The following is a 16,198-nucleotide window of genomic DNA, read 5'->3' as shown; positions in this document are numbered from 1 at the left end:
TCATGATACATGCAAAGTCACAAAAGAAAAACAGTGGAAAGCACGTGCTGGCCGATCACTGTAATTCAATACCCCAGACACACCATTTGTCAGCGAAAACGCTGATATTACTTCTTGACAGCAAATTAGTTCAGTTACGGTCTATTGCGTGTGTTGAAAGCAAGAGCCATATATATATGCAGTGAGTAGACAGACACAAGGATTTTGGAAGACCCCACTCAGCCACTGACTTAATTATGTTTACTAGCTATCTCTTATATATGGGTGCTGGAGAGATCCACGTTAATTAGTGGTATATATGATGATCAACATAATATTTATTTCTCACTTCTTAAACAAATTAACTTTTGGGTTTAAGATAGATTTAAACTCAAATTTGAAGATAGTTTCAGAGACTTACAAATTTCATGCTTCAAAAAAAAAAAATGTTCCTTCTGATTTGTCAAAATCGTCTCACACTACTGTGAATCTGTGATTTAAGTTGGCAAGTGGCATGCAACATGTGGAAAGGAAGAAGGTAAATGGTAACTGTGAACAACATTAGTACGCACTGGGAATTCATTAATTAAGCTCTTAGAGTAGAGGAGATATCCATAATTAGGATCATAGTCATAAACTATAATATATAATACCTATGCATGCATCCATCAACCTCTCTCTATAGTGTTGTTTTTTTTTACACCACCGCTAACTCTTTCATTTTGGGTCTTGATCTCTCCTCCCGATGAGGCTCAGGAGACATGGCCTTCCTTTTGCTGATGCTATTATTGTTGTTATTGTTACTGTTACTGTTATTGCTGTTGTTGTTGATGACATTGTCATTGTCTGAATCTATGGAACTGTTAGCAGATTCTTTTTCACAGGAATTATCAACGGATTTCAGAAAGTACGGCTGAAGCTTATCCAAATCCGATAACTGAAGAGGCTTCAATAGAAACTCTTCTGCCCCTTCTTCTAAGCACCTATCAACAAATTAATCAACTTGTCAATTAGTACATGACAGTGACAAAATAATTTACATGTAATACATTAAGCAATTTTCGTCACTAAATTTTGTCGCTAATGCATTTATTTCTTGCATGTACTGCAGAAACTTATACATGATGCATTTTTTCTTTCTTATTTAATGTAACAAAGTGATGATTATATAAGGAAGCCACAACTGATTATGATAAATCTTAAAGACCAATTTTCGAAATTGTACTAAAAGGAAAGAAAAAAAATCCCCAGCAACAAAATTAAAAAGAAAAGAGAATTCAATTCCACAATGAAGCTAGGAAAACTTACATGCTGATTCTGGAAGGTACATTTTCTGATGACATAATCACGACTGGAACATCTTTCCAAGAAGATCCCTGCAGCGGTAAGCAATGTCAAAATAAGAATGAAAGGAGAACAAAAAGAATAACCAAATAAAAGAAAAGAAAAAAAAAAGGTAAAAGCAAGCTTAGATCCTGAAATCTGAAACTTTTTCCTTTTTCTTTTATCTTTCTTTTTACTGAAAACTTGAAGTATCACTCACTCGTTTAAAGTTATATATAATGCCGACTAAAAACAAAACCATGTTGCAAGTTAAAAGAATTAATTAACTGGTACTTTGCAGTCTGCAAATAAATGAATGATCAGATTAAAAATTATTTCAACTCTTGATTGAAGGAGAAGGGAATGTTTGGCCTCTTTTTCAGTCTGTGAGAACATGCTATTCAAGCTAAAAAAAGACAGAGGGAATTTCGGGAATATGTCGGGGAATAAGAGTGTTGTGTGTTTGACCTTGACTCGTTTGAGTAAATCATAGCCACTCATCCCAGGCATGCAATAGTCTGTCATGATCAAATTCACTTTGATTCCCTGCAGCAATTCAAAAGATGCAACAAAAAGTACATGTTACTGTTTGCTATCAATTTGGAATATCTCACCCCACTATAACTAGATACATAGATATTACTACGGAGATAAAAAATAAAAAATTAAAGGAGGGAAATGAAATGACCACGATGAGGTAGCAAAAACCACATTGGATGGTAAATACCAAAACCTTTTTGTACCCCTTTTTCTTTTCCAAAAGAGAGGGCCTTAAAGAACACTGATGTAGACAAGAGTAGATACGATTCTAGGAGCGTGGCAATCGTGAATCAAAACAACAATTAAGAGTACGTACAGCGCATTGAAATTTTTTCCACTTTTTCTACCAAAGTTTAATTCATTAAATTGTAGTATAACTTTTCTTTCTTTTTTTATGACATGATCAAATTAATACTTGCGGGATACAATATTGCTATCGGATCTTCAAGAGAACTAGTAGGAACAGGTACGCATTAAAAAGATACTATTATGCTATCTTATGTTGAGATATCCATATATCATAGTACATTTTGATAATATTACGCATTAAAAATTTATAATATGCGTGCGCGATTTCAGTGAATGGAAGTGGTGATGAAATAGAAATGGGCAACTTAATGGAAAGCCACTTTCTTATGACTCTGGTGAGATTATCCATCCTAATTAATACTTTAAATTTGCATGATTCCACAAGAATTCCAAGTTATATGTTTACATTAACCAACAATTTCAGAAACCTCCTCGCGATTGCTATATATATATAATCTTGTTGAAGGTAATTTTAGGACAAAAGATATTCCAAATATCATCCTTTTACCCACACTACGTGTTTATACATGACTTATACCAATTATTTATCAACAACAACAATAATTTATACTAACAACTATAAGTAATGAAGGTATTCCATTTTAGTTTTTTTTTTTGTTAAATCCCTATTTTTCATTAAGTAACTATCATACTTCTCTGTATTTTATTTTTAATTTAATTTCTTCTCTCCCTATATAATTAACCATTCGCTCTCATATTTCTTATTCAATTTTCATCTTCTCTCTTCGTTTTATTTTTACTATTTTTAAAAAATGTAGAGAAGTGACTCTCTCCCCTATTAGTAATAATAGAAAAAGAAGAAACGTAGACGGCATTTTGGCAATTGAATTCTGTTATTTAAGGGGGGGAAAGAGTTTAATTACATGATGAAAGGAATAATTAATGCTGCATTACAACTAAATGGAAGCCATTTAATTAGAAGTAACGGTCTAGCCTAGCTTGTTTTGAAAACGAGAAATGTTGTAAGCCAATTAAGCATAGAACTTACTTTATGATAATAATTTATCGGTACGGAAACAAACAAAAAATCCATAGAATGAAACTTCCTAAATACTTTGATATATATGCGATAAAATAGCCTGGCTCAAATGTAGTACACAAAAAGCAAACTTATCTTAAAACCATTGAAGAATTGAAGCAAAATAATAAGATCAGTACCTCTCGTTGTAATGGTTGAGGTGGAGGATGAGAAGATTCTGATTCTAAAGAGGTTGAAGAAGTATCATCAAGCTCATCTATTAGCCCAAGATATTTCAAAGCCTTGTCTCCAGAGTCCACACAGGTAACTGCTTAACAAATAATCAACCACATGTAATTAACTAGCCACAAAACCATTAACCAGATTAGCAACACAAAACCTAAGAATTAAGATGGTACGGAGTACGGTACTACCAACATTCGGAGGCTATGGAAGAATTAGAAGAACAAAACACGAGGGGTATATTGTAACTACCTTTGCATGAAGAACCTCTAAGGAGCCTCTCCAATAGCTTCCTATCTATGACACTGTCGTCCACTGCCAACACATGAAAATGTTGCGGCTGTTGTTGCAGTTGTTGTTGATGTTGTAATTGTAGTTTTCTGGTATCCACAAACTCCATATCAGGTTTGAGAATAAGCTGATGAACACACACTATCTATGTTTTCTTGTAATATATATAGCTGGTTAAAATATAAAATATCAGTAATTCAAGGTCACGCACGGAGAGAGAAATAGAAAGAGAGAGAGAGAGTGAGAATGGGAAGGAGAGGTGGAATGTAATTATCCCTCTTAGCTTTTTTTTTTGCTATTAGTAGGTGCATGAGAGAAAAAACTGTGGTGGCACAGTGGCATGGATGTAGTGTTATTTATGTGTGTGCCTTCATGCTGAGATCTTCTCCCTAGATTCTCTCTACCGCGTTGGTACAACCACCACACACATAAACTTTCTCTCTCTTTCCCCTTTCAATTGGATTTTATTTGATTGCTAAGGAAAAACCACGAGATCTTTGTTCCATTCGGTCATCATGATGATGGAAAGAAGGTTGAATTTGGGGTGCGGATAGTATTGCCTTTATTTCAATAATTAGTGTTATGAAAATATTGATTAAGGAATTGAAAAAATATTTTTATTGAAATACATAAAATTATAATACAATTTTTTTATTTTTTTTTCTCTAATTTTTATAATAAATATTTTTTTTCTTAATTAATGGTTAGCAGGACCCTATTCTAATTATATGAGCATCACTTTGAAAATTAAAGCAACAACCCTTCTTTCCTAACTAATTAAACCGCCATTACTTTCCTCTTAATTTTCTCAACTACATATATTAATTTTCCTGGGGCAATGAGTGGGGTTTTATTTTTGTTCGCTTTTGCCTTATTTTAATATTCTTGCCATTGTAAAATACACAGTGCTGTGTGTAAAATCTAAAGTGCATGCATTGGGTAAGATCATTTTGGAGACTTTCCTCCAACTAACGGATAATCTTACCTCAGCCTACTTTACTTTAGCCTAACATTTCGCTGGGGAATGTAGGATGTGACCCCTAATTTAATAGAACCATTTTATTATCATCATTTTGTTACAAAAAGAAAAAAGACCATTTGTTGCAGTTTTTTTTTTTCAAAAAGTTTGTGGAAATTCAGTTAATTAATGAAAATATTCCACTATCATTTCATGTAACCTAAATGATTTTGGGCCACTGATCTCTTTTTATATTGTGACGTTTGGCACTGATAATTTTTGTGTCTCTATATCTGTTTCTTATATAAAAAAAAAAGTGACGAAATTGCATTTTTGGTGTTAAATATATTCACATGCTCAAGCCCATCAACTCGTTATACATGACAAACTCATTCTGTCGGGCACGAAAATATCGAATAAACTATAAGAAATAAGATATGTTTGAAATCAACTTGAATAAACAAGCAATTTTCAGGTCAATTAAGATTCTATGTAATCCTATTCTTAATAGCTTCATTGCTTCAAATCTAGGTGATTATTACGATATTTCATCTTTTTTATGTGTGATTTTTTGCTTACTAGTATGATAGCCTAATCTAATTAATGTTGTTAGCTACTTTGCACCCAAATTTACACAAACAACAATAACAAGATCTTCATGAAATCCCACCGAATATCACAAAATAGATGTGAGCTTACCTGAAATTGGACGCAATGTCGACATCGCCCAAGAGACCTGAATTCAAACATTTGTTTGTAGTCAATCTCCAATTCGAATTGGGAAGAGTAAAAACATGGAAATAAACCTTTCATCTGCTTTAATTATTAACTTTGGGTAAACAACAAGTCACATCACACAATCCACCAAGATTATTATTAGAAATTCCAGAATTGAAGGTCTAACCAAGAAAACTGAAATCAAAATAATAGAGGGGACCACTATACATACAAGAATGTCATGGGAATGCATATTACATTAATACAAAGATTACCCATTAATGTTTGTATAGTAAAGGGTAAAGGGGACAAAGAGATAAATAAAAGGCTGGGAGTTGGGACCAAAACAGGGTCCCACGGAGAAAAATTTGAAATCTTGAGTGGGTCCAAGCAAATATAATCTTTTGTGGGATCCCAAAAACCCATTCCTCTCTTGTGATATAGATTTCCCAATATTTGGAATCTGTTCCCATCGAGGGTGTCCAAAGCAGAAAGTTTTTCCTTTAGGGCTCAGTCAGTTTGTTCAAAATCCTTTTTTCACCACTTGAGTGTCGGACCCAATTGCTGTCTGCCACGTGTTCGTTCCTTTCATGGGTAGACCTAATTATCGTCTGACACTGGGGACAGAATTCTAACGTGGTAGCACATGAACCGTCAGATCACATCACTATCATCCACAATCATTTTACTTCGTTTCCTGATTTTACCTCCCCCAACTCTTCTTGTGGTAAATTTTTTGTTTATGTTTCCTTTTTCCTTTTTCCTTTTGAATTTTATTGCTCATGTATTTTAGACAGTCCCATTAGCGTGTTTCTAAAGGACTCTATGTTTTGGCAACACACGCCACACAGAATAATAAATTAAATGCCTAAAGAAAAGGCCAATTTTTTTTTTTTTTGAATGAAGCATAAAAACTCATCTAGAAGCATCAACCCAAAAACAAAGAAACATCTAGACGCAATTTATGACGATTATTTAAATGAGTGTTTGTAGCTGTTTTATGACCCTGCAGCTAGCTTAAACTTTCTCTAACGTCAGAATGGCAAATCTAAGTTTATGTAATGGTCTTTTAAAGTCTTTTCCAGTGGAGAGAAGCTTAGGTCTGATTTCGTGGGATATACAACGGGATGATGGTTAATCATAGGTCCGGAATCTTTTGTAAGGAAGATGAGCAATTGGTTTGAATTTGGGTGATATAGAAAAATATTCTTGGAATTGACTTTCAACACTTGCTATATTAAAAAAATAGTAACCCTTTTGCTTATAAAAATAAAAACGAGTCGCATGCTAATAATATTTTCATCACTCAATAAAGGTGACAAAATGATTTATGTATCCATGACTTAATCAATCCATATCCATACTTCAAATTTATTCAATTTTTTATGAAGACAAAATTAAATGAATTAGACGAATTGTTTTAATTGACGAATGGTCAATCATGCACCGATTTCTCCTAACTCAATTGGATTATAAATGATTAAAAAAGTATTTGAGTCCCTTCTTCAGATGTCGTTTGTACATTTGAGAGTTTGTTCTTTTTTTCTTCTCTATCACATTGATCATTCCACTTTAGATGTGTCGAAAGTTGTACTGCCCAATTCTTTTCAAATGTTTCACATATATGTTCCTTCAATCCTTCTTTTCCTGGTGATATGTCTAATGGTCATTGCGGCTCCGAATGTAAAAATATCGTGGATATAGTAGGAAGGACTAATTGTATTTATTATTATTATTATTATTATGAATTTTAGTCTCAATAAATTAAGTTGAGGTATTTTACTTCTAACTCTTAAAAAATTGCAAAATTTACTTTCATTTGTTGAGCTAACATGGCAGCATAAAATTTGGATGTAAAATTTGTCAAAAAAGAAAAATTAGGAATAAAAATTGTGAAAAAGGAAAAAATTGGGGATAAAAATATAAATATTTTAACATCTCGTGTCGCAAAACAAGGTAAAATTCATAAGTTTTTTAAAAATTTAGAGGTAACATACGTCAAATTAATTTGTTGGTGTAAAATTAAAAAAAAAAAGTTTGGAGTAAAAAAATACAAATTAAGCCTATAATTTATAGAGTTAAAGTGAAAGAAAATTAAGTCTAGAGACAAACAAATTTAGATAACAGAGATAGAGAAAAAAAAAATAGAGAGAGCTAGAGGGGAAATTCAGAGAGGAAATATTTAGAAAAGTATTTTTATAGATAAAAAATAAAAAACTTCCAAGTATATAATTAATTTTAGATAAACAAGTTAGATATCCATTGATGTAACTAATCAACGAATTGCGAGGTACTTCCATGTAACAGGGGCTTCTCTTAAGGGTGCGAGGACAGCTTTCTTAAGAGTCTTCTCTGTGCATGAGTTTATAAGGATTAGATTCTGTAGGAAGAACAAGATAGTGTTTTCCAATTATGCCTTTGGAATTTAATTTACGGAATTGATAGACTTCTAGAAACTAGATTCCGGAAAGGGGTAGTTTAGAAGGAAAAAAATTATAAATAAAGAATGGGTATATTTAACAAATTAAGAAGGTATGTTTAACAATTGTCAGTTAAATTTCACTACAGAAAGTTTACAATGGTCTGTTTGTTTAAGATTATTTTTTTAAAAACATATTTTTTTTATAAAATAAGCAGTTTTTCCTTATTTAATATGTTTATCTATTTTTTTTTTCTCTGCTTATTTTTTTAAGAAACAAATCCTAACTATTTCTAAAAAAAAGTTACTTTTTAAAATTATTTATTTTAAGTTTAAACAAAATTATCCAATAATTTGCTAAACCAAAATAACTAAACCCCTTTTGCGAATTTGAATATTTTTATTAATTATTGTAATTATAATCTGGGTCCTTGAATCAGAATGAGTCTGTACCACCAATTTGTCAAATGCATTCCATCTAGCTTCTTTAAATTAAATATTAAAGTGTTGGCATCCAGCCAAAATATATGATCTCCTCTTCGGCCTTATCAAATGGACTTGAGCCTAGCAGCCCTTGCTATTTGTTGGGTTGGCGTTGAATAGTTAAATTGAAATCCATTTGATTTGAAAACTTGAGAAGAGAACTTGTCCATTTCTCCAAAATTTATCGTCAAATATGAATCACTCATGGATGTGTCTCCATTCAACATTTCTTTAATTGCCTTCCTCTTTTAGTGGTTAATTTTCACAAAAGAATCTAACTCGCAATCTTTAAGGCTCCAGAGAAGAGAGAAATAAGATAGATAGAAATAGTAAAAATAGATGAAAAATAAATTAAAGATTATAGGTGTTTGGTTGAAGAAAAATAAAGAATGGAAGAGTAGAGAGACAGTGAGATGCGTAAAAATATATAAAAAATAGTTTGATGGATCTACTTAATTTAAGATTAATTCTCTTGTGAATTAGTTGTATCAAAATGACAGGATTATTATCATCTTATATATTTCATTTTCGTCTTTCAAACTAAAACAATCCAAATGGAATATTTTTTCTAAATCACAATTTTTTGTTTGACACTCTTCAAACTCAAATCTTTACTTAATCCACTTTTTAAATCATATAAAATGTTATTGATTTGAGTGAAATCAAATTCAAAATTTTAAAATAAAGATTTTAGGTTTGTATAAGAAAATCTAATCGGACCAAATCATTTAAAAACTAAATATTGGAGAAAAAAGTTAAACCAAACTTCTTTATGAAAATAAATCAATCCAAACCCATCTGTTTCTTTAAAGTGGTTTGATTGGTTTGGTTTAGTTCATTTTTTTAAATAGTCAAAATCATACAGAAGTGTTAAAAGAATAATTAAATCCAACAAACTGAAATCAAACTATACCTCCCACATGCACCCCTAACCACTTACATAAACATTATAATATACTATGTAAAATATACACTTAAGTTGATTGAGTAAAGTAATGAATTGTTATGAACTTCTGATATATTGGTCTTTGATTCTCATGGATAAAATAAAATACTTTATGCCTAGATTGGACTTGAAAGTTAAAATAAAATAATGTGATGATTATTAATTTTTAATAGTCGGGATAAAAATGTTGAAAAATAAGTGGACACTAAGTGGAGTTATTCCCCTTATAATAATAGTTATAGATTAATATTATCACGCTTCTTATATCCTTCAGTTATATATTTAATTAATGTTAATTTACAAATAAATAATGAACAGAGTGGTGGCGCCCTATAATCGTATGTAGCGGTTTCTATCATTTAATTGTTATATATTTCACTAGTTTTACTGTGTTAATCGCAGAAATGATCTATTTGTTGTTTCTATCATATCCCTGCTCTACGATTTGCCTCGGTTCTGTGGAGCAGGAAGAGAACTTTGTTCAAATGGGCCTCTTCACTTGTTATGAGCCCATTTAGAAGCCCAAAACATTGAGACTTGTAAGTTGTAATAACGACAGATACGTATATCGCTTGTCGAACACGGAATTAGGTTAAGAAGAAAGTTAGAAATAAGCAAGCGGTGCAGTTCATAAATAAAAATATGCAAAGAAAACCACATATAGAAAATTGACTGTGACGTAGCTGAAGCTGATTGGTAAAGTATTGAATCCTGTGCATACATCCTCACTTATCCTCTTCCTGCGACTCTCTTCTCATTGGTTCTCCGTATTCTCCCTCAATCCTATTAACCTTTTCTTCTTTCATTTCCCACCCCATTCTATAATCAATCAATGGCAATGGCTTCTTCAATCCCTAATGCGCCTTCTGCGTTCAATTCTCAGAGCTACGTTGGTCTCAGAGCGCCACTGAGGACCTTCAACTTTTCTTCTCCTCAAGCTGCCAAAATTCCTCGCTCCCAACGCCTTTTCGTCGTCAGAGCCTCCGATTCGGAGTTCGAAGCCGCCGTTGTCGCCGGTAAGGTTCCGCCGGCGCCTCCCGTGCCGCCCAGACCGGCGGCTCCGGTTGGAACACCGGTGGTTCCTTCACTTGTGAGTTTCTCGTGGCTTGATTTGCATTGCTGCTAACTAACTACGCTTGGCTTAGCAATGGTTTGATTGGTTTGGTTTCGTTTGTTTGATTTTGTGTCAGCCACTTCACCGGCGTCCTCGTCGGAACCGGAAGTCGCCGGCGCTTCGGTCGGCTTTTCAGGAAACGAGCATTTCGCCGGCGAATTTCGTGTATCCGCTTTTCATTCACGAAGGTTGGTCTCTTTGCACGTGTTGCTTTCTTAGAACTTAGCGCTTATTACTTATGTGCATTTTGAGTTAAACACTGTTTCTTTTCTCACTGTCTTTTTGCACTAAAATTGCTAAACAGAAGTAACCAAGCTTTACAATATCAGAGAAAGTGAGAACTTTTAAAGGTCAAGGACTGAGAATTTTAATTATTTATTTTACAAAAAGTTTTTTTTTTTTTTAATTTCATTTTCACTGTCATTTTTAATTATAAATACTAAGAAGAGCTGAGTTTTAGTGATCAAATACTAAAGTGAGAATTTAAAGAAGTCTTGGACTGAGGCGATGACTAGTACAATATTAGATATTAGAATTGGGGTATACTAATTTTCATTTGTTGGCACTACTAGGTTGTATAATATGCTCTTGATTATTTGATTTTGGATCATGAGAACATTTGAGTTTGAACTTGCAGGTGAAGAGGATACTCCAATTGGGGCTATGCCTGGATGCTACAGGCTTGGGTGGAGGCATGGACTTGTAGAAGAGGTTATTATCTGCTACTGTTTATGTGTCTCATACTCTCATGCATGGCTTAAATGAGTTCCTTGTTTGCATCAAGTTATAAAGTGAGTGAAATTTTAGAAATGTGTAGTAGAGTGAATCACAAGTTAACAAAATCAAAACGTTCAAAAGTAATAGTGAATCTGGGGTTAGTGATGTCTGTCTACTGCTATAAGATGGGTATGTTTAATTGGGGATTTTTTAGACTTTCTTTTGCATAATTTTGTTCCAATATGTCTCAACTATTTCCTTTTGCTTTCATGTCACTTCTATGATAATCAATATAAAAATATTTTTATGTACTTTACTACTTTTATGATTTAGAACTATAGGTCAACCTATTAAGAGTGATCTAGAGGTAAATTGTTTATCTTTGTACTTGATACAAGACAAATTTACGGCACCGTATGATCTATGTAGCTATCCTCCATGATTCCATGTAGCTGACCCATCTCGTGGGAAAAGACTCTGTTGTTGTTGTGTATATGTTTATGGATCAGCTTCATTGTTTTGAGTATTATTTTAGCTACTCATTAGAAGTTTGATGTTCTTTCAATTTGATCAAGGAGTTTTGCCAGATTTTATTGTTCCTTTAGTATCTGACCTGTTTGAATCATGCTATGCTGGGGGAAGCTGGCAGGTTTTTTCTTTTTTATATTCCTAAACTGTGTGGGTGATGGTGATGGTGATGTTATTCTGACTATATCTTGTATAACTCATTAAAGTTTAGTAATTTTCAAGGGGCATTTTGTGCTTCAGGTTGCAAAAGCACGGGATGTTGGTGTTAATAGTGTTGTGCTCTTCCCCAAAATTCCAGATGCTTTGAAGGTTCTATTCTCTCTCCTGCATACTATAGGCTTTCAGTAAGATAACTGCAGTGCAATCTAGTATAACAGATTTCCCCCTTTAGTCTCCCACAGGAGATGAAGCATACAATGAAAATGGTTTAGTGCCTCGAACAATACGTTTGCTCAAGGATAAGTACCCAGACCTTGTAAGTGAACATAATTTCCATAGTTTGTGGATATTATATTTTCTGGTGCATAAAGAAAGTTAAGCCAATAACCTTTCTCATTCAATCTTTCTTCAGGTTATCTATACAGATGTTGCATTAGATCCTTATTCATCAGATGGGCATGATGGCATAGTTAGAGAAGATGGTATGCTATCAAATTTGTCTTTTATACTCAAAGTTGGAAATCTCTTGAGAAAAATGCAGAAGTATAGGTTTTTATAGTTGATTCTCTTTATATTTGAATCTATGTTGTTATTTCTCACATCCTGACCTCCAAACATGGAGGCACATATGTCTTACTGAACATGATTCATTGACTTAATTCATAAGAAATGCTTCGTGAATTTGAAGCATGGATAAAGGAGATCTTGCTTTATAAAGAGAAGTGGTCCTGCAAAAGTCTCAAATTGCTATTCTTGCACCAATTCCTCTTGCTTCAGACCTAGCAAGATTTTTTAAGGATATTGGATTATGGATGGCTCAAAAAGCCTAAGTACCATGAAAGAGGCTGGAATGGAATCAGCATTCTCACCTTTGCCATGTTTTTAACTTCTAGGTTTAGTTTAGTACTTGTTGAATATGTTCAGTTTGTTCTTTATTCTAAATTTGTAATTGTACTATTCAAGAACAAAAATATTTTTTCCTAAAAAAAATTGCCATCAATTCACTATGTAGTCTGTGGCTCTATTTGCTTCCTGAAACACCTTTGGTTGGGAAAAGAGTAGGAGCTATTCTGCAAAACTTTGAAAGAAGTGGTCCTTCTTGATTAATGTCAATTGAGTACTAATTACATTATATATCCTTCATATTCTGCAGGAGTTATTATGAATGATGAGACAGTTCATCAGCTATGTAAACAAGCTGTAGCCCAGGTCATATGACTGTCTTCTATAAACATTTTCAACTGTAGGCAGTTACCAATTATTTTTTTAAGATTTACTGAACATATTGATCACCTTCAGTATGGCCTTGAAATGTTCATTTACTTTCAAATAAGTTTCCTTTGTTTGTGGATGTATTTTGTTTCATGTAATAATGGGTTCAACATGGTGTCTCAACTCCCAGATGAAAAAACTGATGCTTTATTGTAGTTATCAGCAAGTAAATTTTTTGCCATGAGTTTTAGGGAAATTAATGGTTGAGTATACTGAGGAAATATGCTTTTATGTTCCCGATCTCTAAGGTTTCCTTGCTACACTTCTCTATAACACCACTAACATTTTTTTTGTCTCTTTAATTTACAAAAAGGCCCAAGCTGGAGCAGATGTTGTCAGTCCTAGTGATATGATGGATGGTCGGGTAGGAGCACTGCGTGCAGCTCTGGATGCTGAAGGCTTTCAGCATGTTTCTATAATGTCCTATACAGCAAAGTAAGTTTTTTACTTGCCATTTCTTTTTCTTATCTCTTTTTCTGTTTATGCCAGCTTGCATTGGAAATTACTGAAGATTTAGTCAGTGATGGAGATATGTAGATGCATCCAAAATTTAGAAATATCTCCAATGAAAAGAAAAAGATCATTTGAAAATTGGAACTCAAAATAACTAAGGATGTAGCATTATTTTTCGTTGATCTGTTATAACTTACAAGAATGTGTTTATGTGGGATCTAGAGTTAGTATCAATGGATATCTATGTTCTATCACGGCATATTAAGGAGATCCAAAATGTGTGGCATATTGATTCATTTTTTATGTGGAACAGTTCCATTGTGAACAAGTTGGTTTCTTTCTCATCCAACTTATAAGCAATTTTATCTTCCTTACTATCATAGTTATGAGCATTCAAATTCCTTTAGACATGCATCTTCTTGCTGCCATGAACTATCTCACTATTTTATTTTTTTTGCCAACTGTTACTTGTTACCGAATTTATTCCTTGATGAACAATACTATAAGAATATAAATTATACTTAAAAAAGATGGATTGGTGGATGTTGTTATTAAGCTTCATACACCTCCTTTTTGAGTCTTGTATATAATATGGTCCTAAACAATGCCATTTATCTATTGCCAACAGGTATGCAAGTTCTTTTTATGGTCCATTTAGAGAGGCACTAGACTCAAACCCCCGGTTTGGAGACAAGAAAACGTATGTGTCATCTTGAAATTGAACTTACTATTATATATGTAATCAGTTTTACATTATTGATTGTTGGTTTGCTCATTAATCTGGCCTGGCTGAACAAAAGTTATCAGATGAACCCAGCTAATTACAGAGAGGCTCTGACTGAGATGCGGGAGGATGAATCTGAAGGAGCTGACATTCTCTTGGTTGGTTCCCTTTTTATGTGTGTGTGTGTGTGCACGTGCATGATCTTTGATTATAATCTTGTGCTTTTTTTTTTCTCTTTATCTATACTGTTTTCTTTTACAAACTTGTAAAAAAATGGATTTGCAGGTGAAGCCTGGTCTTCCTTACTTGGATATCATAAGGCTGCTCAGGGATAATTCTCCTTTGCCAATTGCAGCATACCAGGTTCTTTTCTTTGCCCATTCTAGCACTAGGAAAAATGTTTCTGATAAAAAAGTTGATCAAATATTCAATACATTTTAACCAGTGAATTCTGCTTTAAGCTTGCTGCAAGTGACCGAAGTCTATATAGTAGACAAAATCACACCTTTATTGTTGGGGTGCTTGCACTTAGGTTACTCTTTTTTCATAAGAGGTAGTGCGATGTCCATTTTAGAAGGGATTCCTGTATAATAACTCTTTAACAGATAACATGGTATATATTTGGGTTCATAGTTAAAAAAATATATATATATATGGTTGCTTTAACAGTTATTGCTCTTAGGTCGATATGCTATTACATGGCATCAAATTCTAACCCAATTCTTTTAAAAAAGGATTGAATGGAAATATGTTTCTGTAACAGTCATTATATATGTGGCCCTTAAGTCTTGCAATTTGGGAATATGAACTCCCTGCGCTGTTAATTAAATTTTTAACTGTCCACTAATGAAATGCACAGAGGCTATATTGATATGAAGTTGAAGAAGAAATTTATTTGATTTGCTAGTTTAGTAGTTTATTAATTATAAATTACTTTATTCTACGTGTTCTGAAAAGATTGTCCAACTTTTACTACCTCTTCGCCTGACTCTCTCTGGGGTCTGGAGCTTTGTCTAGACAGTGGAAGATGTATGAAAACAGAAAATACAAAAACAGTTGGTGTAGAATGGAAGCCAATTTCAACATATGAATATTCATCAAAGATTTCATGAATGCGGTGATGCTTGATAGTGATATCCTAAGTTATTATGCTTTTAAAGCTGGAAATAAAAGGAAACTTCAGCATACTTTTATGTGAATAGTTTAAAAACAAGTTTGTTTTGCTTTATCATTTTCCCCGTCCTTTTCATAATAATTCTTAATTGGTGGAACAGGTTTCTGGTGAATATGCAATGATAAAGGCTGCCGGTGCTCTCAAAATGATAGACGAAGAAAAGGTTATGATGGAGTCACTGATGTGCCTCCGAAGGGCCGGTGCTGATATCATCCTCACATATTCTGCTCTGCAAGCTGCCAAATGTTTGTGTGGAGAGAAGAGGTGAAGTTCTCTGATTATGTAGGGCGTTGTTCATGTAGAAGGTTGAAGAGTTTATAATACCAGTATCTGCTGGATTTTGGTTATTGTAAATTGTTTAAGAGGGACATGGAGGTTTGTGTATAGAGAGACATTCATAATAAAATATTATGGCCTCGTTTGATTTAATATATTTAAGGACATAATAGAAAAAGACTTGGCCGTTGTTTTTGGTGTTAATTGTAACTTTACGTGTGGATTGTCAACCCATTGTATGAATGAAAGTGTGCACTCACCTGCAGAATATTTCGTACTGTAACTCTGTTGGTGCTGAAATCAAGGTGCATTCTGGGAAGTAAATGTTTATACTCCTTTTGCCTTTACTGTTTATGATAAAGTAAATGGGCGTAAAACATGCAGTGGAGGATATGATCGGTGCATGGTTTCCATGAGTTTGACACATAACGGCGTTTTTGATACTTTAGGACAGTGACTTAATTTTGTAACAATGGATCTCACGGTGGATTATTAAGATCGAATTTGATTATATAATCTAGAAGCCATCGTTATTGCATGTTTGTATAAAACTAGCCGGTCAAATTTCAAAATTATATCCAAATTTCATAGCCT

General features: G+C 33.3%; 2 protein-coding genes across 2 annotated transcripts; one reads left to right on the top strand and one right to left on the bottom strand.

The window, feature by feature from the left end:
- Positions 1-414: 414 nt before the first annotated feature.
- On the bottom strand, positions 415-4,083 carry LOC114410403 (two-component response regulator ORR9-like). Its single transcript, XM_028374341.1, has 5 exons — positions 3,626-4,083; positions 3,331-3,458; positions 1,771-1,848; positions 1,288-1,355; positions 415-962 (listed from the first exon to the last, which is right to left on the bottom strand). The coding sequence occupies exons 1-5, from the start codon at positions 3,771-3,773 to the stop codon at positions 677-679; spliced, it is 708 nt and encodes a 235-aa protein (XP_028230142.1). The 5' UTR covers positions 3,774-4,083; the 3' UTR covers positions 415-676.
- A 5,774-nt stretch (positions 4,084-9,857) lies between these two features.
- Positions 9,858-15,928, top strand: LOC114410402 (delta-aminolevulinic acid dehydratase, chloroplastic). The gene is made up of 12 exons (XM_028374340.1): positions 9,858-10,277; positions 10,378-10,489; positions 10,939-11,012; positions 11,787-11,855; positions 11,938-12,021; positions 12,118-12,187; positions 12,859-12,914; positions 13,291-13,412; positions 14,059-14,130; positions 14,231-14,312; positions 14,440-14,517; positions 15,429-15,928. Exons 1-12 carry the CDS (start codon positions 10,020-10,022, stop codon positions 15,594-15,596), a joined length of 1,245 nt encoding a protein of 414 aa, XP_028230141.1. The 5' UTR covers positions 9,858-10,019; the 3' UTR covers positions 15,597-15,928.
- The last annotated feature ends 270 nt before the right edge of the window (positions 15,929-16,198 follow it).

Source organism: Glycine soja, chromosome 4 (genome assembly GCF_004193775.1).
Source record: "Glycine soja cultivar W05 chromosome 4, ASM419377v2, whole genome shotgun sequence".
NCBI classification, from domain to species: Eukaryota; Viridiplantae; Streptophyta; class Magnoliopsida; order Fabales; family Fabaceae; genus Glycine; species Glycine soja.
Note: the sequence above shows the minus strand (reverse complement) of the source record. Positions and strands in the feature narration are given on the sequence as shown.